The sequence below is a fragment of the Malus domestica genome, chromosome 10 (assembly GCF_042453785.1).
Source record: "Malus domestica chromosome 10, GDT2T_hap1".
Taxonomy (NCBI): Eukaryota; Viridiplantae; Streptophyta; class Magnoliopsida; order Rosales; family Rosaceae; genus Malus; species Malus domestica.
In genome coordinates, this window is record NC_091670.1 from 22,503,413 (window position 1) to 22,530,031 (window position 26,619).

General features: G+C 36.3%; 2 protein-coding genes across 2 annotated transcripts; one reads left to right on the plus strand and one right to left on the minus strand.

Annotated features, from left to right (window-relative positions):
- Positions 1-16,662: 16,662 nt before the first annotated feature.
- On the plus strand, positions 16,663-20,434 carry LOC114819191 (probable CDP-diacylglycerol--inositol 3-phosphatidyltransferase 2). Its single transcript, XM_029109748.2, has 11 exons — positions 16,663-17,106; positions 17,261-17,400; positions 17,511-17,595; positions 17,875-17,924; positions 18,487-18,526; positions 18,932-18,976; positions 19,058-19,123; positions 19,232-19,346; positions 19,433-19,489; positions 19,566-19,664; positions 20,151-20,434. Exons 2-11 carry the CDS (start codon positions 17,328-17,330, stop codon positions 20,208-20,210), a joined length of 690 nt encoding a protein of 229 aa, XP_028965581.1. The 5' UTR covers positions 16,663-17,106; positions 17,261-17,327; the 3' UTR covers positions 20,211-20,434.
- A 388-nt stretch (positions 20,435-20,822) lies between these two features.
- LOC114827638 (chloroplast protein FOR GROWTH AND FERTILITY 2-like) lies at positions 20,823-23,994 on the minus strand. Its single transcript, XM_029109747.2, has 2 exons — positions 23,456-23,994; positions 20,823-21,994 (listed from the first exon to the last, which is right to left on the minus strand). The coding sequence occupies exons 1-2, from the start codon at positions 23,774-23,776 to the stop codon at positions 21,158-21,160; spliced, it is 1,158 nt and encodes a 385-aa protein (XP_028965580.1). The 5' UTR covers positions 23,777-23,994; the 3' UTR covers positions 20,823-21,157.
- Between the last annotated feature and the right edge of the window lie 2,625 nt (positions 23,995-26,619).

Below are 26,619 nucleotides of genomic sequence, written 5' to 3' on the forward strand. Positions count from 1 at the left end.
AAGAGTACGAATACATATATGACATTAAATTGAAAGTCTAACTAATTAAGATGATCATAATAAACATGAGGCACTGTTCTGCAAATATAACAAGGATACAAACCAATTCACGTTTATATGAAGAAAAAAAGCCAGTTAAATAAACATCAGCATGCACTCCACAATTGTCTCTCTATGTTTTTTATGTCAGTCTGTATGCTAATGATTTGGGAAATTATAGGAGTGCAAAATGGATACAACCAAGAACTGAAATCAAGAGAAAACACACATCCAATTTGGTGATGGTAAAAATAGAAAAGGGATATGATCAATACCCAATCGAATCATTGGTGAGAGACCTCCAATTTCAGAACGTAATTTTTCAGGGCTTCCATTTTGTAGTCACAATCCTGTTCACATATCTGCAAGGAACAAAGAAAATGAAAAGAGTGAACAATCAGAATTGGACTTGGGGATTTTCCCTACTTCAATATCCTAAACCATTTCAAACTTCACTCATCCAAAATCATCCAATTTTCTTTATCATAATGGTATGTCGATTTCTTTTCTCTCTCAGCTGATGATTTGTGAACCAATATGTATCAGGTTGTGTTGCCTTACTTTAAGCCAAAATTGCATTCAATCTATAATAAAGAAAGGGAAGCTAGACTTACGGGGACACGGTGATGAAAGATTTGATGATGCTGACATTATTGATAGAGGAGAAGATGGTGTTGTTTCACAGGAAACTTCAGTTATGGTCATACCAGTTATGCACATTTCTATGGTTTAAAGACAAATTAAAAGTCATTAAGTTCATAAATCTAGGAATGGAAAAGATAACCATTAAAAATAACAGATGATAAGAAACACTTGCTATAAAAAAGTAATAATGTTGGTCAACTTGTTAATTCCCTGAAATATCCCAAATTCATAAGTGCTATATAAAATTTGGCGCGCCTGCACATTGTAAATAAACAAAATTAATAAACTTTTAACACAACCAAGAGAAACGTACAATGGTTTTTAAACCTTCTTACAATGCATCACCATCGTCTCATACTTTGTTTGCATGGTCAAATGTAAAGACAAAAAGTAGCTAATAAACATGTGAGAAAATGTTAAAGGCAAAGAGACAAAAGCAGATGTCATCTCATCTACTCAACAATTAAGCTTTTCTTACTGCTTGAGCTTAATGGAAATAGAAAGGATTCAATTATTCAAAGTCCAAATAACCTATTAACAAAAGGCACTTTAAAGCTTGTCTAGCATACATGCAATAATAGAACAATGATATATCCCTTTAACATATTCTGCGAGCAAGGAAGTGGAGTCCACAATTTTATACATTTGGGTCACACATGAGTGTCATTAGAAAAAATGAGACATTAAGACATACTGATGTCAGCTTACAACCAGAAAGACTTAGTATTTGATCAAACATATGAGCATTGATATTTTAGATGATTAACGACAGTACCACACCCAAATATGGAGATGTAGAAACACCAAAATTCCATTCATTGTTAATGCAATACAAACAATATTGGTATAGTTTAATTGTTTAAAACAACAAAAAGACATCCACTTTCAAAGCTTTCTCAGTCTTCCAATAAACAAAAACAATATAAAATCCAAAAATTGCTCTTTAAAAAAGGAGAATAATAAAAAATAACTCATGTTTTTTTTTCTTTTACTTTTGCTTCTCTTTTCATCACTGACCTCCTCCTCCACTTCTTCGTCTTCGAGTTTCCGTCTTACTGTCTCATTCTATAAAACCCAAAATTGACTACAATAAACACAAAACCCAGCAAGAAAACACAGAAAATCTAAAAGAGTATCACATAAAAAGAAAATACTTACTAGATCATCCTTGAGTGAGTGTGTGTTCTGCTTCAATGCAATCTTGAGAGAGCAAGAGCGATGGAAGCTACTAAGGACACAGAAGGAACGATAGGAAAAAAAAATAGTGTGCAGATGATGGGACCAAATAAAAAAACTGAAACTGGAAAAAAATTGGGAAATGCTCACCGATTTTTGTAAATTCTGACCTTTATTTTCCAGATTGTCAACTTAAGATGAAGAAATCAAAGATACGGAAAAGGAGTGGAGGAGGGGTCTATATGATATATGTACAAAAAGTAAAAAAAGCAAGAAAATTCGTTTAAGAATTCAATGAAATATGCAAAGTTGTCCAAAATAAGAATGTAAGAAGAAGGCAAAAGGAACTCATAAAGTTATAAAATAAAGAAGAAAATATAGCACAGAGGAATTTAAATAAGTTCCAATAAACCAAATATTAGAACTTAAATGCAATCACTTAAAAATACAATTGTATTTTGCAATTCAGTAAGTAATAGTGTTCGACCTACAAAAATGTAGGGTGCCTCCAAGTGTCCGAGCTAGAAAAAAAAAATATAATTGTTGTAATATTACATAGTACGCTAATCAAAGTACCATAGAACAAATCATGAACTACATCCTTTGCTTTGTTAGGATCCTCCAGGTTGAAAAGACCCATTGCAATTACAATGCTCATCACAATTACAATTAGTTGTTTGACAATACTAATTTGTTTTTCATATGGAAATATCTTTGATAATCACAATTACAATGCTCATATGTTTCTTTTAAAATCCTCACCGAAAACATCATAGACATTACTATAGCATCGTTTTAGCAATGGTGAATGTAACAGAGACAAAATTAAAACCAATTGTAATCAAATCGAAACCCTAACTAAACACTCGGGGTATTCCAATGTCCTTTCCCAGCAAATGAATTAGAGATGGACCAAATTAGTGACATAAATTGGTGAAAAATGGATGAAGAATAATTCAATTAAGGTTGAGAAACCCTAAAAGCATGCATTTTGTTGAATGAAAAGTTGAAATCGAAAGCTAAATAGTAAGGAAAGTTGGGGTTTGGGATTTGCACAAAATGGAAAACTTACTTAAACATCACAATCGGGAAGAGAGAAGGGAAGAAGAGCAACGGCCAAGAGATTGAGCTCCTGAAGATGGGCGTCCGAGATTGAAGGTGTGAAGAAGGATGGGTTCCAAAATGCATTCTGAAGTCTGGTTCCGAAAATTGGGCTATTTTCGATTATTCATCTGTATATAATAGTGGTATGTGGGTAGTGATTGTTAAACCTTCAACTAAACTCAGATTGGGGGAATCATTAAACTGCTCTCTAGTTTCGATCGTGGGAATCGTCAAACTCGATAGTTTGGATTGTCACGCCCCGATCCCGACATACTTCCAGGATCAACACATAACGTCACCAAATACCCGTAACTCAACATACCCCGCCTCTGGAATATGTATAAAGTATAATTCAAGATCCAGATGCATAATAATTTTTCGTACACTTTATGGCTGCATCTAACCTCTTCGTTAGACTGCCTACGTACCCTCAATAGGGATCAAGCCATTCGTAGTTCAACTTCGCTATAACTCGACATATAACACAGTCTGTTCAAGCCAAAATGCATAACATTCCTCAATCAAACATTTGGACTTGACAAGCATGAATTATTCGATTCAAACTACATAACAACCCGCATGACAATCAAGGTTTCTATTTCATCCATCATATAAATCATTATGTTTCAACATAAAATTGCTATTCATATCATGTAATATATCAAAAAATCAACACATCACAATAGTATCCTCTAGTCGCATTGATCACTTATCTAATCATGTTAATAATAATCATATTCAACATCCTTCCACAATCATCTCAAGTAACCTATTCCATGATATCAAGGAGGCACGATATTAACATTTAATTATGTTAATCAGTCAATCAGATCACACCTCAATGCACAAAATTAATAAAGGACTTCTACATAATTCCCTACCTAGATTTCAAGTAATAATTTGATAATTCTAATTTATATTCACAAGATCTATTGTGGGTAAATCTCATTCACTCGAATCCAGGGAACAAGTCTAACTTATGGAAATGAGCAAGAGAAGGGATTCCAGACCACTCAACGTAATCCAAATCAGGATACGATTCCAGACCATCACTTAATGGAATCACGGAGTAGGAGGGATTTCGGACCATCTCTCAAAAGAATCCGAGTGGATACGATTCCGGAACATCACTTAACGGAATCGCAGAGTACAATGCATAACAACCACTAAATGAAACCCAAGCTGGATACGATTCTGAACCATCACTCAACGAAATCGCGGAGTAAGAAAGATTCTAGACCATCTCTCAACAGAATCCAAGTGGATACGATTCTGAACCATCACTCAATAGAATCGTGGAGTAGAAGGGATTCCGGACCATCACTCAACGAAATCTAAACTATATTATGATCACCTATCGAAATGTGCCAAGTACAACTAATCATCATCATCTCTAAAATGCGTATAGTCCCTCATCGCTGATATACCAAGTAGAACCATAGGCATAATCTCATCGTGCAAGCAGTTATCACCTATCGCGGATATACCAAGCATGATCACCCCTGAATACATAAAGTTCCCTATTGCGAATATACCAAGCCGAACCATCTGCATAATCTAATAACATAGGCAGTGATCACCTATCGTGGATATACCAAGCATGATCACCCCTAACAGTCCCCCATCGCGGATATACCAAGTAGGACTGTATTATATAGCTCTAGGTAGTGATCACTCATTGCGGATATACCAAGCATGATCACTCCTAGAATGCGTATGGTCCCCCATCGCAGATATACCAAGCAGGACCATCCATGTACCAATGCTACATGGTGTAATCAAACCAACACACAACCTACCTCCTACCTCCACACTTATGATTTAAAACATGAGCACATACACCATCCATTTCTGTATTTCCCATCTAGATTCCAAAGCATTGTTTCGAATTATTACCACAAGCATCCACCACCTCGATCAACTCTCATTCTCAAGAATATGCAATTACTAAATGCATCACTTTCGACCCTAGTCTTAATTAGATTACTTGGGACTACTAATAACACTATGAGATCTAAGTACTACTTTGGTTAACTTGCGTTAGCATGATCAAAATAAATGTAACATTTGAATGAAACAATTATAGAAAATAAGTAAAAATGTTATTTACATAGATGTGCCTGTATATATAAGCCTTGACAGTTGGTGCATATATATTTCCAGGGATATAAGTAAGTTCCTTTGAATATGCATACATAGACAAATGTATACGGTAAATAAGAAAACCATTTCATCCCTTCATTATTTTATGCATACATATGAGGATTCGTTCTACTTCAGACATATGCAAAAAGGTCTGATAATGTTAAACCAATGAGATGGAATTAATATGTTCATCAACAATGGCTATTCACTGTCATTCATATAAAAGCCATGGCTATTCATTATCATCACTAAGACAAAATATGAACCATGTCTGACTAAATGTATACAAATAACTCTAGCAACATTGTACTAAATATAAAGAGAAACAATTTCACATTATGAGACAATATAAATGTCGATTCCCCATCATCAACATTACATTAATGCATTCACTAACTTTAAAGCAACAATTGCAACATGATAAATGGGTAATTTTCAAATAAGACTATACATACACAGTGTCAACCATCATCATGGTTGTCTACTAGCCTAGGATGTTAGGTAACAACTGAGAAAAGACTCACCAAAGTAGCAGAGTTATAGGTGTTCATCAAACAAAACCAAAAAGACTATCTCCCAATAGTAAGAGCCACTTATAGTATGATGTAATGATCATCATATTTTCAACATTAACTAAATGAGCTCAAATTTACGTGGTAGCTAGAGCTCAACAAGGGAAACACTTTTCGCAACTAGGCCGACGATAAATTCTAACTGGAAACCGTCCAAATTCACCGGAGAAAACCGGATTTCTAGGGTTCTAAACACCCAACTCTAAAATGAATACGAAAGCATGAACCAAGCATACCAAGTTGAAGATTATGAAGAGTAGATGAAGTTTCATACCTCATTCGAAGGAAATGGTTGTCGGAATCACCGGAAAAATGATAAAACCGCTGAAAAAGTTGTGGGTTTTGTGGCTTCGAACTGCAAATATGGAAAATAAAATGGGAAATCTATCACTACAGAGTTTTAGGGCTCATCAAAAGCTTTCTATGGACACCAAGATCACCCAAAACGGAGCTCGGACAGAGGAGATACAAGCGGGTCAAGTTTGTGGGTTAACGGGTCTAATTCACCCCCAAAACGGGTTAGAATCAGATCCTCTCCCTTTCTCCCTTTTTTTTTTTATTTCAAAAACCTTCCCCTTTTTAAACTAACTTAACCTTTAACCCACATGTGGGAATTAAATCATTCCCACAATCTTTAGTTCACAACTTCAAACGTCCGTAACTATACCATTATAACTTGGACTCCTCAAACGGCTTTCGCCTACGCGTTTGTGGGTTCGAGATCTATTGAAAAACACTAGTTAAAACTTCGAAAAGTCAATGAAAGATAAAGATTGATTACGAAAATTCAAACCAGATAACTATTCAATTTAATTCCCAAAATTACGAAATTAAAATTAAGTAATAAAAATGACGTAAACGTGAAATAGGAACTTAAATTACGAGATACATATTGAATAGTGAAATTCTGAGGATGGGATTTCACATGGATCATGGGAGGTTGAAGTAGAACTGATAGCTGAACTGGCAACTGTCTATTCTTTTTCACTTTCCTCCTATGTTTCAAATTCTGTAGTTAATGTTTTTTTTTTACCTTTTATCCCTCTTTTGTTATTAAATCCTTGATTTGTGCTATGTAATTAAGTAAGGATATTTTTGATATTTTGGAAAGCTTCACCAAACTGGCCTTCTCACTTTATATATATAGATAAAGACACTACGTATGGGGAATAACACATCCTCAACACAACCCTACAAACACATCTCTCTCCATACATTCTCTCATTGCTGCACATCCCCTCTCCCCTGTCCGATTAAAGTCACAATATAAAAGAGTAAATGTGAAATTCCGTCCCCGAATTTCACTATTTAAAATTACGTATTTCATATTTACTCTTTTATATTTGCGGCGTATTTTTTTTCGATAATTGAAAAGGACGAAAGTGCCCCTATTGTATTAAATGGGATTCTTCACGGACGTATTTGATCCTTTAATGACTTTCCAGATTTCTTTACATATTCGAATAGTACGTCTTAATATGGACGCATGGGCGTAAACGGAATGTAATTTGGAGTTATAACGAAAGAGTTATAAACGAAAGAAGTTAAGGGCAAATCCTAACCAAAATACTCATCTTGAGCCCAGGAACAAACCCCAAACAATTTTGGGGGCAGTGGTGCAGCAGGAAAGCCGAATCGAAGAGCACCAATTTTTGGGTTTCCGGCAGATCGAGGGTTATTTTAGGTGTTTCCTGGCCAAATTAGACTTTGGCTTAAGTATGAAAGTTGTCCCTCTCATTGAGCTCTATTTTCCTGTAAAATTTGGTAATTTTTAGAGCTACTTGGAAAATTGGGTTTCCGTTCGCCGGAAACCACCACCAGCAGCGGCGTATGGCTGGGGGGCCGATGATGCTATTTTAAGCTAAATTAGATGTCCTGATTTTAGATTCGATATCTGCTTGATGTGGTTTGATTGTTTGAACCTATTTTCAATATGGTATGCCATTTGATCATGATATGAATCGACAATCCAACCATTGGATCGTCACCAAACTTTAATGCATTATAGTATGTAATATTTGATGACCTTAGGAACTTACAGATCAGGAATTCGAGGTATGGATCTTGATGAATTGAATTTCAAAGTTTGTAAAATTAGATGTTGACCGCTATTTAATTTTAGCAATTGGTGGAGATCTGACCGTTGGATCATTTCAAAATTTTAGGATATTATTCTAAAAGAATTGATGAGACTCTTGGGAAGTTATGGATCAAAAATTCATGGACGGATATTCCGAATCGAATTACGTAGTGTTGTGGACCCCACCGTTGATTGAGAGTTGACTTTTGGTCAACATGTCTCGAACCATTTGAAATACTAAAATTAGTATTATTAGAGACTCGGTTAGGCTTTGTGGGCTTATCTCAGTGAGTGACTTTAATATATGTGATATTAGGGCTGGGTTCGGTTTGAAACGGTTCGGTTTTTAGCCAAAACCGAAACCGAACCGAAATTTCAGTTCGGTTCGATTTTTTTCAGTTTTTTTTCGGTTTGGTTTTTTTCAGTTTTGGTCTTTTTCGGTTCGGTTTCAGTCCGGTTCGGTTTTTTCCATGATTTTTTTTTAATTTGTAATAAATCTGCAACGATTGATTATGAGCATTGAAGATGCAAAAACTTATTGGGTGTTGGTGCAAATGAATATGAACTGGAACAAATCTGCAAATCTGCATTGGAACAAATCTGCAAATGAAAACAAACTAGAACAAATCTACAAATGAATATGAAAATTACAATATAAAATCCCAACAAATCTGCAAAGATTATAACATGCAAAATCACAACTAATAATTAAAAGAAAACCCCATTTTAATTCAGTAAATCACAATATAAAATCCCAACAAATCTGAAAAGATTATAACATGCAAAATCCCAACAAATAATTAAAAGAAAAACCCATCTTAATTCAGTAAATCACAATATAAAATTATAAATCATATTAGTTTTGATTCGAAAATTACCTGTGAGAGATCGGAAAACCCGGATTAGAATCTTCCAATTTGGAAGGGGTTCTGATTCGAAAGGGGCGAGGGAAAATCATGGTTTGGAAGAAGGAATCCGCGATGAGAACATGAGAAGACTGGAGAGAGAGTGATTTGGAGGAAGAAAGGAAGGAGAGAGAGAGAGAGAGAGAGAGAGAGAGAGAGAGAGAGAGGCTGAGGAAGCAAAGGCAGATAGAGGAAGCAGCGGAGGGGAGAGTGTTTGAAATCTGAAATGGGAAGTGAGACAAAGTGTGAGATGGCTAGGGTTTGTAAAGTTAAGAAATTTTATAAAACATTAAATATAAGAAACCTATAAATAGCTTACTAATACAATTATAACATCTCAAAGCCTACAATCAAGTTAGCTGGCAGCAACTAATCCCAAGCTGTAGGGAAGGGGTTCAAACCCCGACGACAACATGTTTTTTTAGAATTTATATATGATTTTTTTTTTCAGTTCGATTCGGTTCAGTTCGGTTTCTGGACCTCAAAAACCGAAACCGAACCAACCAGATTCGGTTCGGTTCGATTTGGCAGTTTCGGTTCGATTTTTTTTTGCTTCGATTCGGTTCGGTTTTCGGTTTTTTGAACCCACCCCTATGTGATATTGTTATTACCCTTAAACATTCCCATGCTAGTATACTTTGTGGATACAACATGGATTTCTAAATTATGTTTTCTGTTGAATAATTGTTTTTATAAGCCATCGATCTACTTTATGAAATGTTATGTGATTTGCCTATTTGGAATTGTTTATGAAGTGTGTTTTGAAATATATATATCATTTTGAAATGTTTGTTAAACGTGAGGGCTAGTAAATGACCGATACCCTAGTGTCACGGGGTTAGGTGACATCGAGTCTGCACCATGTAGTAGTGGTACATGGATGGTCCTGCTTGGTTAATCCGTTATAGGGGACCATTGTCACGCCCCGATCCCGACATACATCCAGGATCGACACATGACGTCACCAAATACCTGTATCTCAACCTACCCCGCCTTTGAGATACGTACATAGCATAATTCAACATCCATATCTCATAGAAATTTTTGTATATTTTATGGTTGCATCTAACCTCCTCGTTGCCTACGTACCCTCAATAGGGATCAAGTCATTCGTAATTCATTGTTTCACTACAATCGAATATCCATCACATAAAACGTTTTGTCCCAACAATATACCATAATCATATTATGTGATATATCAAAGAACAAAGACGAAACACAACACATTTTCTAGCCATATTTATCAACAAGTCTAATCATAACAAATACAATGATATCCAACATAACAATCCCACATGACGATTAACATTTCCACCTGATCCATCACATAAATCATCATGTTTCACATATCACCGCAAACATAGTATGCAACATCTCAAAGAACGGTCAACGAAGCACAATGTTATTATCTAGCCACATTGTTCAATAAGTCTAATCATAATGGCAACAATCACAACCATCATTCACAATCACATCAATCAATATCACATATCATAGACCGAAATGCAGGGCTAGAACAACACAGTTTGGCCGAAGACTACATTTCTGGAAAGGGGATTTTGGACCATCCAACAAAATCAAAGCACCAAAGGGGACTCCGGACCATCACTCAACGGAATCCAAATCAAGATACGATTCCGGACCATCACTCAACGGAATCGCGGAGTAGAAGGGATTCTGGACCATCACTCAACGAAATCCAAATCAGGATACGATTCCAGACCATCACTTAACGAAATCCAAGCAGAACTCAATTCCGGACCACTCAACAGAACCAAACGGAAGTCCAAGAAGCATAACTATGGCTCGAAGGAACAAGACATGATTCAAGTTAGTCAATTCACGAAGACTAAACGAAACAAAACAATATCGAGCAACAAATCCCCATCACAATGGGTTATCGGTCTATTACCAGACCTAACATCACCCAAGCAATTTAATAAGCATTTCAATCATATGTCACAACCATTTCCAATACACAAGTTAAATCACATTTCACTACATCATACCAATCACGATGTTTCTAACATTATTTCTCAATCCATAGCTTGTAACATATCAAGGAATCATGAAGCACAATATTAATATTTAATTACGTTAATCAATCAGTGAGATAGCATATCATTTCACGAATTTAATTAAAGAACTCTACATAATTCCCTACTTAGGTTATGAATAATAACATGGTAATTCTAATTTGTATTCACAAGATCCATTGTGGGTAATTCCCATTCACTCAAATCTAGGGTTCTAATCTTATGGGAATTAGAGAAATTAAGGATTCCGGACCACTCAACGGAATCTAACAACATCGGGTTCCAGACTGCTCAACGGAACCAAAATATCAAGCGATTTCTCATAATCTACTCAGACCTGTTATAAGTAAAATCAATGCCTACATCATGTAAATGGTAAACTGGCCAAACGAAACTCGGATAAGCTGTGGAGCTCGGGTGAGTGACAATAATTCTAAGTATGAGATATTCAATAAAAACAGACCATCGATCACAATCTATAACATCAAGTATAGAATCATGCTTTATGGAATCATAATCAAGTTATTGAAAACTCTGTAGGAGTCACCCAACATCCAACGGTTTTTCCCATTCAACCAACCAAGATTCCCAAAAACCATCATTCATAAGTGCATTAAAAATTAGGGCTAGATGGACACGGTTCGGCCGAAGCCTACATAATTAACCAAATAGGAAGTGACCCCCCAATGCGAATTAACCAAGCAGAGTCACTCCTACAACTGTTAGAAAGTGATCACCCAATGCGAATTAACCAAGCATGATCACTCTTAAGCATACATAGCCATAAGGATCGCCCAACGTGGATTAACCAAGCGTAATCCATATATAGTATGGTCCCCTAATGCGGACAAACCAAGCAGGACCACTAGTGACCCCTCCCAATGCGGATAAACCAAGTAGGGTGAAGATAATCAGGTAGGTAGTGATCACCCAATGCGGATATACCAAGTATGATCACTCCTAGAATGTGTATGGTCCCCTAATGTGGATATACCAAGCAGGACCATCAATGTAGTGCTACTACATGGTGTAGTAAGATCAACACACAACCCACGTACCCTTATCTCATTCGTTATGATTTACATCGTAATCACTTGCACTATCAACTTCTCATGACCACTATCTTATCATACAAGCATAAAAGTTCTACATAAACTTCTCATAAGATTTTAGGTTCACATCGTCATAAAAACAATCATATACGTCATACTAAACATACATATCTAACCACATTTCATAAACGTTTCCAAGCTACAGTCGATTCACAATTAATAAACATAGATCGATGCTAAAAAAATTAAAGATAACAATTCAATATAAAGTACATTTAATAAACAAGTATAACTCAATATGGTGCTGCTAATACATATATCGAGACACGTCAACTAGAAATGACACGTCATTGTGATGAGCCAACTAAGCTCCATCAACAATAAACTAGAGATAAGCGACACCCTAGAGTAGAGCACGTTGACCAGAACATCAACCGTCGATAAGGTAGGTCCATTAAGGTCAACAACCTAAGGTTATTCAATTTGAAAGATCCGCACATCGGATTTTCGATCTGTAAGTTCTCAAAGGTCCAACAACTGACAACTAGGGTGTTCACAAAATTGTACAACGAACTAACGATCGGATTGTCATCAATCACACAAATAAGTGGCGGTCCAGTTTGATCACCATACCAAACAATTGAATTTCGGGAAACCGAGCTAGACATAGGTTCACAGGAAGGTATTTGGTACTTAGACAACACTCGTGGACGGTCCCACGCATCGCCACACGCGGGTTAGTCAAGGTGGAGGGTTTAGAAACCCCAAATTTTCAACATTAACTAAATAAGCTAAAATTTATGTCATAGCTAGAGCTCAGCAAGGGAAACACTTTTCACAACTAGGCCAAAGACAAATTCTAACCGGAAACCGCCCAAAATCACTGGTGAAAACTGGATTTCTAAGGTTCTACGCACCAACTCTAAAATGAATATGAAAGAACAAACTAAGCATATGATCTTGAAGATTATGAAGAGTAGATGAAGTTTCATACTTCACTTGAAGGAAATGGTTGCCGGAATCGCCGGAAAAATGACAAAACCGCCGGAAAACCTACGAGAACTTGCTGCCTCAAACTGGAAAAATGGATAAGAAAATGGAAAATCTAACACTACAGGGTTGTAGGGTTCATTAAGAGTTTTCTATGGACACCAAGATCACCCAAAACGGAGACCGGATGAAGGAGATACAAGCGGGTCAAGTTTGTGATTTTATGGGTCGAAAACGCCCCAAAACGGGTCAAAATCAGACCCCTCCTTCCATTTTTTTTCTTCAGAAAACTCCCGTCTTTCTAATTGGTCCCCCCCCTCTTTTATTAAACTCCTTTAACCTTTAACCCACATGTGAGAATTACATAATTCCCACAATCTATAGTTCACAACTTCAAACGTCCGTAACTATATCGTTATAACTCAGACTCGCAAACGGCTTTCGCCTATGCGCTCGTGGCTTCGAGACCTATTCGAAAACGTTACTTGTGATCTCAAAAGGTCAACAAATTTTTGATAATTACCTTCCAAACTTCAAACTTTGTAACTAATTTAATTAAAGTCTAAATCCAAATAAATTAATATAAATTTTCAAAAATAATATAAAATCTCAATAATACAAATATGTAGATTATAATAGTGAAATCCAGGTACAGGATTTCACAACCATACTATTTATGGATCGTGCTTGGTTAATCAGTGATGGGCGATCCTTATGGCCATACATACTTAAGGGTGATCATGCTTGGTTAATCTGCGATGAGTGATCACTGCCTAACAGTTTTGTAGGTGTGACTCTACTTGGTTAATCCTCGATGGGGGGTCATTACCTACTTGGTTATCTTTTCAGAAGTGGTCCTGCTTGGTTAATCCGCAATAGAGGACCATACTATTTATGGATCATGCTTGGTTAATTCGCGATGGGGGGTCACTACCTACTTGGTTACCTTCTCAGGGGTGGCTCTGCTTAGTTAATTCGCTATGGGGGACCACTTCCTGTTTGGTTACTTATGTAGGCTTCGGCTGAACTGCGTCTCTCTAGCCCTAATTTTTAGTGTATTTATGAAATATAGTTTTTGAGAATCCTTGTGGTTTGAATTAGAAAAGTCATTGGATGTCTGGGTGACTCCTTCAGAGTTTTTAGCGACTTGACTATGATTTCATAAGTATGAACTTATTTTTGAGGTTTATAAATTGTGATCGATGGTCTTCTTTTTATTGATTATCACATACTTGTATTATTGTCTCTCACCCAAGCTTCGTAGCTTATTTGGGTTCTTGTTGGGCCCATGCACCATTTCCCTGGTGTAGGTACTGATTGTACATTTGACAGGTCTAAGTAGATTACGAGAAGTCGCTTGGTATTTTGGTTCCATTGAGTGGTCCAGAACCCAATGTTGTTGGATTTCGTTGGGTGGTACTCTATGTTTTCTTCTAGAAAGTGTTTTACGAAAAGTTCAGAGTTTAACAAATGGTGAACTATGAATGGCTCGAACCCTATTTAAAGTAAGTAGGTAGTCTAACGAGTAGGTTAGATGCAACCATAAAGTATCCAAAAATTACTAAGCAATTCAAACCTTGAGTTATGCTTGTACATATCCCAAAGACGGAGTATGTTAGATAAACAGGTATTGGTGATGTCACGTGTCGATCATGGACGTATGTTGGGACCGAGGCGTGACAGTAAAAGTCTGAAACCCATCATCATCGTCGTTGTTCAATATAAAGTTATATAACTAATACATGATAAAGTTACATGGTGGAAGTTTTATCTACGCTAAAAGAGATAAGGTAATTAAACTGGGTGGGTTGCTTGAGAATATTACATAATTGCACGCCACTTTTGAAAATCCTTCTCACAGTTTCATTAAAAAAACAAAACAAAACAAAACATATGGTCTAGTGGTACACTTGTAAGTGAGAGGTCTTAGGTTCGATTATCGCCAAAGCCAGATTTGAACCACATTACTATGGCTCACTCATTGTGAGACTTAGCCTACTCTTCCATCCATTAGTATAGATAATATCGTTTGTTCAAAAAAAAAATAAGTATAAAATGAAAAGACCCGTGGTTTGGCTAAAATTTCAAGAGAAAAAAAAGTGTGAGGATGGCTTCACCTTTCAAAACATTGATGCATGAGCCACTTAGTGCTACGGTCTATTGGTATTACCATTCACTTGTAAGTAAGAAATCTTATGTTCGATTCTTGCCAAAGGCCTATTGTGCGGCTTAACCCACTCCCCCACCCTCTTAGTCAAGATAATATTGTTTGTTTAAATAAATAAAAAAAAACATTCATGATACTTTATTTATTTATTTATAAATAAATGTCAGGATGAGTCCAGAACCATTTTGGTACCTTATGGCTGTGCGCCTGGATATATTATGTAGTGTCTTGTAACAGATGAAATTGATTACAAATTTATAATATTTAAATGTGTTTAATACAATCGTCTAAATAATACAACATTTAATTACGATTTATTTTTCATAAGCGTGATTTATTAGTCAAACTTTTATAGATGCATCATGTTGCCACTTAGTATTATGGTCTAGTGGTATTCCTCTTCACATGCAAGTAAGAGGTTTTAGGTTCGATTCTCACCAAAGACAAATTTGAACCACATTATTATGGCTCGTCTACTGTGAGGCTTAGCCAACTCCTATTTCCCCGCTCTTTTTTTTTATATATATTTGTTTGAACATACGATATTATATATACTAAAGGGGGATGAGAGTGGGTTAAGCCTCACAATGGGTTAGCAATAATGTTGTTCTAATTTGCCTTCGGTGAGAATTGAACCTAAGACTTCTCACTTACTAGTGAAGAGGAATACCACTAGACAGTAATACTAAGTGGCACTCCCCCACCCCATTAGTGTAGGTATTGTCGCTTGTTAGGAAAAAAAAAGGATGCATCATAAGTGCATCTATGATTTATAACCACTTCTATATATTTTGGTTTTTTTTTTTTTTTTTACAAGAAACGATAGAGTGATATTCATTGATCATCACAAACAATTACAGTGGTTGCCAATCAGTTACAATAGTTCCAATGACCAAGAAATTGATCTGGAGTAAGTTTGCACAATGAAACAAATCCTATACGAATACCACAAGCACTGGCTGATTCGTGAGTGCTTCTCTATACAAGACCTTGGCTAACATGCTACATTTCTCGTGGAAATACATTTATTATAAACATATTAAAATTTTATTAAAAATGAAAAGTTTTCAGAAATGGCACATGAAAGTGATTTTGAAGAAGCATCTAACAAATTATTATTCTGAAATCGCTTCTACGAGCTAGAAGTAATTCTAGATTTTTCTCACTTTTAGCTGTTAGAAAACGGTCTTGACCATTTCATAAGCAATCACAAATAAGCCACGTTTTTATTTGATACAATGATGTAAGTACATTAGAGAGAGAGCTTTGATCTAAACCAAAGAACGTGTCAGCTATAATAAATTGGTATCAAACTCATCATGTACTAGAAGTAAACCTAACCTTATGTTTGGATGAGAAAATATATTAAGGAAAATCAAAATGATGAAATTTAAATGATAAATTTAATTTCCTAAAGATTATGAAGTTTCTTTTTTGGCTATTATGAAACTATAATAAATTTCAATTATATGTGTCAGTCTATGAATGGAAAATAATAAACTCTCTTTTGTGAAAATTATAAATGACAATTGTTTACATAAATTTTCAAATTGGGAATTGTTCTTTCTAAATTCCAAGTTTTATAAATTTCCGCACAAAAATTATAAATTTCTAAAATTATAAATTCAAGAAAGAGAATTGATCATCTTTTTTTATCCAAATTTTAAGTTTATATCTTTTCTCCAAACGCGAAATCTAACTTATAAAATAAAAATGATTAACACAACGAGTAACAACTAAAGTTACCGCACACGTTTTCCCTGTAAAAGAAAAACCCTTTTCATCCCAACCATGCCTTAAAAATGTAGGGTTCCTACCAATGTGTAAAGAGTTTGAAATTTTATCTTTTTAAATTATTGTAATAGTTTGCGCTCTCTCCCAAAAATAGTAAAATTTTAGTAAAAAAATAAATTTTTAAAGAAAAGAAAAAGGAATAACCAAGGCAAACACCTTCTTCTTACAATAATCGAATCGAAGCCGGGTGCAAAAGCAGTGATCGGATCCGAAGTTGATGTGGGCAAGCCAAGTATCCGAGTTATCGACCTCCATACTTCATTTCAATTAGGGCTTTTGCCTGTCGAGAGAGACTCGGAGAGAAAGGGGAATCGGAATCGGATTCGGTGTCTTAGGGTTAGGGCTTGCAGTGATTATATTGTGATCTCCGCCGCCGAGTCCGAAAGGAGAAACCCCAGAAGGTATTGATTCACTTCTTGTTCCTTGCCATTTCCGCAATCAAATTCTGATTCTTTATTCTCTAACTGCTATCTTATGCCTCAATTCAGCTAGTTAAGGTGATTAGTGTGTATTTTTATGCATAATTAGTGCTTTGTTTTGACGATTTGGGTGTAGGGGCAAACATTTATTCGGTAATCCAATGCATTTCGTGTAATTTCAAGTTGATTAAGGTAGTTCTCCAATGGCTAAGAAATCTGTAGCTCAACGAAGGCTAACGAAACTCGATGTCTATCTTTACATACCCAACATTATTGGTGAGTTTTTCACTTCCTAAACAGAAATGTTACTATGAAACTACATTGTCAAGTTAGCTAGAAATGGGTTTTTGTTTTGATAAATGATTTTGCGATTGCTGGGAATGCAGGGTACATAAGGGTTCTTATGAACTGTTTTGCCTTTGCCCTATGCTTCTCCAACAAGAAGCTTTTCTCTGTTCTCTATTTCGTCAGGTGAGGATTCGTGCTTTTGAAGAATTCATTCATCTCGTGTTTGGATTTGTGGATTTGGAAGAAGTGATTTGCAAACAGAGTTTAAAATCAATTGTCGAAGAATTCATTTAATAGTGTGTTTTCTTCTCTAAATATTTGATGCAAACAGAGTTTGAACTAAATCATTGAATGGAAACTCTCAATTCAAAGCCACAATTCAAATGCAAACTTAGTTTCTGAGCCGTATTTTGTTCATCTTGTCTTGTTGGCTATAATATATGATTAAGTTTGCTATTCCAGCTTTGTCTGCGATGGGGTAGATGGTTGGTGTGCTCGCAAATTCAACCAAGGTATGAGATTCTGTGTATCTTGTGATATATCTTTTATTGAGGAGTATGTCATTTGTGCATTTACACACTTGTACAAACAAAAATGTTATACTTTTATACAGATACTGAGCATCGGGTTTATCTTACAAAATGATTTGAATAACAGATTTCGCTCAATAGAAATCGATCAGGATTATATTGCGGCTCATACTTCTCACTGTACATAGTTTTTCTGACTTGGATTATGTTCCAGCTATGCTGTTATTTAGAGCCAGATAATGCTGATATCAAAACATCATGAATAATTTGTCAGTGGCCTCCTTATATTAGAGGTTGCTGTATAGTATTTATAGAAGCCTTTTTATTCTTGTAATAATTACATTACTGAAGTGCTGTCTTTGTTTTCTTTTCGTCCAATTATCTTACTACCTATTGTGGTCCAGCTTTGTCTGTCTTTGTTCCAGCAAGGAAGAGTTCTTTTGCATGAAAATTTTGGTCCAATTATCTTACTACCTATTGTGAGCCGAAATTGGTAATTGATCATTATATTACTCATTTGATTCATCTTTCCTTCCTGGTTCAGTTTCTACCTTTGGAGCTGTTTTGGACATGGTAACAGACAGGTGATCTTTGATCTCTCTTCTTTCTCTTTTAAACTTAAAAAACTTAAAAACTTGATTGAAATAAACTAAACAGTGTACAACCAGAGTAGTAAATACATCACAGTGGATCTGCAGTACATTCGGATTAGCAAGTATCAACGTTCCATCAGCCAACAGAAAACCCTCAAACTCTAACAACTGAGTTAACCGCAGCATCCTCCAGTCCACATTAAGATAAAATAATGAATCTCTAAAGAAGCCCAGAGCATTGCCCAAAATTTGACTATCCCATTCATTAAATACTTCTCAGACACAGGCACACACAAACACATGGATGTGCACAAGAAGCATATGCTAGTTTCAGGTTTTCCTCAAATGATCTAGTATTGACCATCACCATATTGACTACTATGTCTTGTCTCTCAGGATAAGCACTGCGTGTCTCTTGGTAGTACTTTCACAAGTTTACCGGTAAGATATTTTATTTATAGCCTACATGTTATTAAATAGATCTGCATGCTTATCTTAGCTTCTGGTGGGCTTTCAATGCAGGCCTGGCTTGGTTTTCCTCTCATTACTTGCCTTAGATATTGGTAGCCACTGGCTGCAGATGTACAGGTTATTTTCTTTTCTTTTTATTAAGTTTATCTTCAGGGTGAATAGTATTTCGTTATTTGATTTTGACAAAAATTCACCTGTTAACAGTTTATTACATTTGTTTTCCAGTACTTTTCTGTTAGGCAAGGCTAGTCACAAAGATGTGAAAGACAGCACTAATTGGCTTTTTAAAGCATACTACGGAAATCGGATGTTTATGGCTTACTGTTGTGTGGCATGTGAGGTAATTGTAACTCTTTCTGTGTATAGGCCTGTAGAAATTTCTTAATGTAGCCCGCTAGTCCTCTTAATTTGACTGTTACTTTGCAGGTCCTTTATATAATTCTATTTCTTCTTGCAAAGAACGAAACTGAGAACTTGATTGATGTAAGTGTCATAGTTTTTAAGGAATTATACAGGATGTTTCCGAGTTACTTTGGTTTCTAAAATTTTCCTCTTTCAGGTTTTAACGGGGCTTGCAAAGCATATTACACCACTTTCTGTTCTAGTTGGTTTGAGTTTATTTGGATGGGCAGTCAAACAAGCAGTGAATCTTATACAGGTAATGAATACCACTTCTATAATGTTAGGCATTTTAACTTGCTGAAATTTGCAACAGATGCCAACTATTAAACAACTTATTGGAAACACAAGACAGCCAATCAGAAATGTCATGAAATCCCCCACTCTTGGGGGATGTCCTCAGCAACGACAAACACATACTAGGGTATACGTGGTTTCCGTACATCCTACACTTTCATCACACAATTCTTGAATGCAAAACTGAATCTGTATTTTAGTTGTAACTGAATTTGGTTAAGGACTTGGATGAGAGCGGAAGGTCATAATTGATAATTTGAGAGCTCTAATGCCACATACCACTTTTTTAAAAAGCCTACGGGCTTTAGTCACTCGTGGTTGAGTTTTCATGGAGTGTCTTCTAAATAGTCTTTTTAAGTTATCATGTATCTAGGTAATCAGCGTTTTCAAGATCGAGTTCTCTTGGAAGATATTCTTCCTATTTTTAAAATATATTTCATGATTTCAGTTGAAGACAGCAGCAGATGTGTGTGTGCTTCATGATATCAACAAAAAGCAAAGCCCCTAATGCACATCAACTTCTATGACCGGAGGCGCATTCTACGTTCAGCTTCCTGCTCAGTTCACGTCGAAATATGTTGCTGCAGCGGATGAGAATGCCTTGTAATTTCTTTTCTTTTGTTGATTTGTACGTTTTTTTCCCGAAGTTAACTACACAAAAATTAGACAAATTTGACGTCTGTTGTTAACATTAAAAGAAAAAAAGAAGTTAAAAAGGGCATTTTCCGATCTTGTCAAGTTTTCCGCCCTATTTCCTATTTCGTATGTTTCGTGTTCTAATTAGTCTGTCGTACGATATGAATCCACTCTGCAAACTATTTTGTAACAGCAATGATGATGATGAAAAGATTTGAATTTTGATACGCATTGCCAGCACTCTGCACTCATCTGACTTATGTTTCCAAAGAAACTCTATTAGTTTGACTCCGTTCAACCCCAAAATTATCAACCGAACCAGAGCCATCTGAATGTTCGGTTTTGAACAAAATACATACAGGCAACGAAGGATGAAAATCGAATTACAGGAGCATAGCAAAAACTAACGAACAAAAATGAAACAATTTGAGATACGGAGCGGAAGTAAGACTAAAAATCCAGTTCCAAGGAGCATACCAAAAACTAACGAACGAAAAGCAGATAAAGATTTTATAATCTCGTAATCGTAACTGATATGAACAACTGGTGCAACGAAATAGAACAATTTGTCCAGACAAAGGTTAACGATTTAACACAAAGCAAACGAGAATCTTTATACCAATCTGAATTCTACCATAAAAGAATAAAATTTGTAGAAGGCTTGCCCTCTATTAAAACGAAATACGACGGTACTCCCACTGAGAAGAGGTGCTGCGCCAGACCAACTTTTGCTCTAAACAAATCGAATAATCCTTATAAGATCTTCATCTAACACCCGCGGAGAAGCCTGCAAAACGTTGTCTTTACCGGGTCAAAAATCTAATACAGGCTATACCCGAAGAACTGGCTGATGATGATGGCGAACCCAAGAGCAATTGCAATCAGGGAAGAAGCCCATGTCAGTTTCTCTGTAATCCTGGGAACTCGATCCTTTAATGCCTGACTACATGAACCTATAAAGACAGTATAGCTTCCCATTGCAACTACGGTCCCAACTAAAAACATAACCAGGAATGCAGCACCAGCAACTCGAGATGGCAAAGCGAGGGCTGGCAAGACCATCATCAATGCATCTGGCTGCAGCCCGTGGACAATTCCAGTGGCAAAAGTAGCAAAACCAATCTTCTTCTTCCCAACTGTGGGGTTATCTAGAGACTCGTATACGCTAACATCACACTCGCCATTCTCTAAGGCAACACAAGGAGTTGGGACTTCTGAAGCTTCCTTAATACCCATACCACCAATAACTAGTAGGGTAAGGCCCACAACTCTCGTGCCCCAAGTTCGGATAATCTCAATATGAAGCCGATCCTTTAGTAGTAAAAATATTAAGCCAAAGATAACCTGACCAGCATCATGGCCACATCCCCAGAGGGCTCCCACTAAAGCACTTTCAATGCGGGTACGTCCAATTGAGAGTGGAGCCAAAGCAGCTAGGTGGTCTGGCCCCGATAATGTGTGTAAGCAACCGGCAAAGAAACCAGTCCATGCACTACTAAGCAACTCTGTCTGGATCAGTCTTCCCCCAATAGCAACAGCTGGGCTACCAGCGTTGGTTGCGGTTTGAAAGGATGCAAAAGCTGCTGGTGCAAAAGCTGGTTGTATTAAGATCAAAACAAGAGCAGAAAGCGCAACGAATGCTCCGGTGGGGATGGCCTGAAGATGTTAGGAGTATTAAAAGTAAGTCATCTGGTCAAAATAAACGGATTAATAGTCTCATGTTGAGGGTGAAAAGGTAGCTGGGGAGTTGCATACCCCCTACACTTTCTGAAGTAAATATCAATAAAACTTAATTCTGTTATGTTGAAAGTAGTAACAGCAGATAGTAATTGTAAACCAAACAGAAAAATGTCATCTCCCATGTGATGTCCCTACTCCAATCTATGTTTCAAATCATACAGACTCCATACTGAAATCCAACACGTACACAAACAGTCGAATTGCTGGCAGCTTTGACAGTATCTCTTCTAAGCTATTGAATGTGTGTAAAGATTCATCCAATTTCAAGATATTTGCTTACAAATAGCAATTATTTTTTAAACTATTGAATAAATGTATGAAATCTGAAAAATGGTAGAAAATCTGAAACATGAACACACTGCACTCAAATTTTCTCACTTTACCCTAATCAACCATTTGAAAACATAAAAATCTTAATGCACCCTTGCAGTCTGCAAGGGATAGAATACTTCAGAATACAAAAGTGATGACATTTGCAAAAGAATCGGTAAATTACATCCACCCCTGAAATAACTAACATTACCTTAAATAAACCTTCTGACACCAGCAAAAAAACACCTAGACCGCACTAGATTGAATATTGCTAATATAATGTGTGTGTAAGTTTTGATGCCACTGAAGCTTCAAACGAAGCTACCTATACCAATTGATTCGCCTGCATCTACGGGTTTCCTTAAATTTGTTCCTTTCTTCTGAGGCCCTTGCTGTTTGTAATTAGCGAGACAAGTTTCAGCCTTAGGTCTCCAGTACCATGTTGACTAAAGCTATGCTCAGTTTTCGGAAAGCACAGAGATTTAGCTTTATGTTGGAATAACTGGACGTTTGTAGCCATCTCAAGGCACATCAGAGGAATTATCTACACAAGTGACTTGGGTACCATTCATTTTCCAACTGCCTCGAAAATGAAAGATTAGGTATTGATGGGACCACACTTGAGGGCATTCTCTTTGAAGACCATAAAATCAAATTAATCGGTAATCTAAACCTTCGCAATTAGAATCACCAAAGGCAACTGGTTCAGTCATAAATTTTTTGAAAGAGATATAGTATAACAAATGAAGCAACTGTTTCAGTCATCAACCTCATATAATTAGCCTCAATACTCTAAATTATGAAAATAATCGCATTTCTAGAGGGCAACCATAAATTGCATTAGATCACAAAACGACTGGGTAGAAAATAATCAAATATTTCATCAGCCATCGAAACAATTGTTCAGATTTTCAAAGTCACCGTGGCAATTGCAGCACAGGAAAGACACTTTTTAACATGATTAAAGCAGCAACAACAAAACATAAACCCCACAGAATTAGACAAAAAATCAAAATTATCATCTTTTGATCAATTTCTTTCATTTGAAACAAGAGATTAAAGTACCTTGCGCTGCTTAGGATCCCCGGTTGCGATCTGATTGAGAATCTGGGATTTTGGCTCCGACCCATTTGGCGACCCGGCCTGATTCGACGATAGAGAAGGAAGAATGTTGCACGGCGCTGATGAAGAATGAGAACCAAAAGAAAATGGAGATGGGTTTTGATGTTTGCAGGAAACCAAGCCGACCCGTCTGAAATTGGGCAACTGCGAAGCGGGAAAACCGAGTTTGGCCGAGTCAATAAGGGCGGGTCGATTGAGGAAAGGAGAGGGTTTTAGATGGAGTTTCAAAGGGGTTGGGAATGAAGAGGACAGAAGCCTTTCCATGGCTTCTCTCTCCCTCTCTCTCTCTCGCTTTCTCTCTGACTCTTTCTATTTTCTGTGTAGGGATTTAGATTTTGGAGGCAAAAAATTCGTAGAGAGAGAGATGGGATGTGGTGAAGAAGTAGAAGTGAAGATAAGCTCTGGCAGAGTACCCAGAAGTTTTAACTTAACTGAAAATAATATTTTTAATTCTGTACAAAAAATAAATAATGAATATTTTCAGTCCATTAGCACACCTTTTTTTTCACAAAAATATTACTATTATCATTTATTTGTACCGTTTTTCTAATAGTGATCCACATATGTTAGCGTGTTTTATCTTTACTAAAGAGATGATAAAAATGATAGTACAAATATATTATAAGTATAACATTACTCTTTTTTTCACATTGATGACCAAAATTTTTTGGTATTTTTAGCATAAATCATATTGTTTGTTAAAAAAAGTTTAAATGTTATTTTTTTTATGATTAGATTAATATAGTGTAGACTAATAAAAGGAAAAAAAATTTAGTGTGTACTTACAATTTTTAGTCGTATTAGAGGAAATCAAATAGAGTATTCTACATTTACAACATTTTTCATGCCATATTTGTACTACCTCTCTAATGAAGTTAAAGTCCAGTGACACATGTGAGTTTCGTCTCTATTAAAAAAGTGATACAAGTGTAGTATGAAAAATGTGATAAGAATATCATTTTTGAATTGAATATGAACTTAGTGTTTAGGTTTGAATTTGGCTTGTGTGTTAACTCATTTACTACCAATCCCTACCATAGCTCACTTCATATGTTTAGCGTTTAGAGTAATTCCACCCCTAAAGACTTTGCGTCAGCACCCAACGCATTTATCCACTCAAGTGAACAGTAATAGACCCCAGTGAACAGTAATATGCCAAAGCATCTCCACCCCTAAAAAAATGTGCAGGCACCCAGTCTAAAAATGCGCTGGCATAAACGATCTTCACCCCTACAAAATGCGCTAGCACCCACTCCATTTAAAATATTTTTTTAAAAGAATAAATAAATAAATAGTTTTATTTTCGGATAAGATTCTTAACCAATTTCGGATAAAATTTCAAATAAACTTAAAAAAACACACTAAAATAAAAATTACATACTCATCAAATAAACTTAAAAAAACACACTAAAATAAAATTACATAAACTCATCAAATAAACTAAAAAAATTTCTGTATTTTTTAATAATTTTTCTGTATTTTTTTCATAATTTTTAATAAATTTTAATATAGTTAATTTGTCACAGCCCGTCCCAAATAATTGATTTCCGACAATGCGAAATGACGGTTCTAACCTTTGAACGTTAAAGCTGTAGTGTATGTGTGTGTGACTTGTTTTGGAGACTTGATATTTTTCCTTTGGTTGGTTGGTAACCACGTGGAACTCTCACACACACAATACTCACTCTCTCTCCTCTCCCGTATCTTATCATCTCTCTCAGACTCTATCTCTCTTTCCCTTACGTACGGACAAGACACAAAGCTCACCCTCGAGCACGGATCAAAGCTTTAAAGGTAAGGTCCTTGTTCATTGTAACCTCCTGAGTCTAGTGATACCCTTGTTTGGATGGGAATGCGTCGGAAGCCCGAGAAACACTAACCCCGATTTTGTGCACTGTTCATGCGCAAGTAAAACCTTGCATTTCAGGGAATTCTAAGCACATAGAAGGCTTAAGGAGATCCTCATGAGCCTTGGGGTAGTTCGTTGGAAGAGTTTGGACGTCGGAGGGTCGAGATCGAAGCTTTTCAAAGTTAACTGAATTATCGAGCTTACTCAGGTAGATTCTAGTGGAATTCAAGGCTTAAAAGTAGTATAACATGATTCTACATGTTATTAGCTTCATTTTGGTACCAATTGCATGAAAAATGGTGAAGAAACAAAGGAGAATAGTGGTTTTGAAGTTTTACCCAGAAATCGGCGAAGTCGCCGACCACCGGCGACTCATCGGAGAAGAAAGAGGAATATTCCGTCAGTTTTGACGGAATATGCTAACGCCGTCAGTTAGGATTGACGGTTATCGTTAGGTTTTAACGGAATATTCCTGACGTCGTTTGTAGGATCCATCAGGATCCCCTGCGCGTGGTCGCGCGTATTGCCGTGCCTTGGCCGGCGTGTGGCGGCGCGTGCGAGGTCAGAAAATTATTTTGAAAATTTGGGTAGGTTCATGGAGTTGTGTAGATCACTGTGGTATATTCATATATCCATTTTGAGCAATGTATGAGAAGTTATTAGCTAGTTTTGCCTATATGCTTTAAAATAACGTTTTTATAGTTAATTCGCATATAGGTGAGACTTATTCCGAGGACGAGCGTATTCACGGGCGACTCGAGGGTTACGACCCGTCGACATATCAATGAGTGGGCTTTTGTTTTCAGTATATATTTATATATTTCCCAGAAATGCATTTTTTAAGAAAAGTATGCTTTGAAATAATATGCCTAATGCTTCTATATTTTGAATATGCATTGCATGGTTGCATATATATATATAAATGTGGTGTTGTGGAGGCACAAGTGAGTTCAGGTAAGTTATGTTTGGTTGTGTGAATCATCGATGATGTGATATGTGATTAAGTAATGTTGAGCTCATAAAGCTGCACCTAGGGTGATTGTGAATTAGTCATAGATATGAAGTATAGGCCTGTTTATTTACGTCACCTCCCGCACTATATGCTCATATTGGATCCAACTTAAGTGCCCAATCTTGTCGTACAGACCTTAATTATGGTTCCAACTGGTAGGTGACAAGCGATTTATCGCCCGGCTATTATGAGATAATAGAGTTGAGCACAATTAAATCTCACCCAAGCTTGTCGTATAGACCCTTC

Excerpts from the sequence above, each read along its gene's own strand:
- LOC114819191 (XM_029109748.2), top strand. The coding sequence starts at position 17,328 with ATGGCTAAGAAATCTGTAGCTCAACGAAGGCTAACGAAACTCGATGTC. Across the intron at positions 17,596-17,874 it reads TCTGTTCTCTATTTCGTCAG|CTTTGTCTGCGATGGGGTAG; the intron begins GTGAGGATTCGT and ends TTGCTATTCCAG. Across the intron at positions 19,490-19,565 it reads AAACTGAGAACTTGATTGAT|GTTTTAACGGGGCTTGCAAA; the intron begins GTAAGTGTCATA and ends TTCCTCTTTCAG.
- LOC114827638 (XM_029109747.2), bottom strand. The coding sequence starts at position 23,776 with ATGGAAAGGCTTCTGTCCTCTTCATTCCCAACCCCTTTGAAACTCCAT. Across the intron at positions 21,995-23,455 it reads GGGATCCTAAGCAGCGCAAG|GCCATCCCCACCGGAGCATT; the intron begins GTACTTTAATCT and ends TAACATCTTCAG.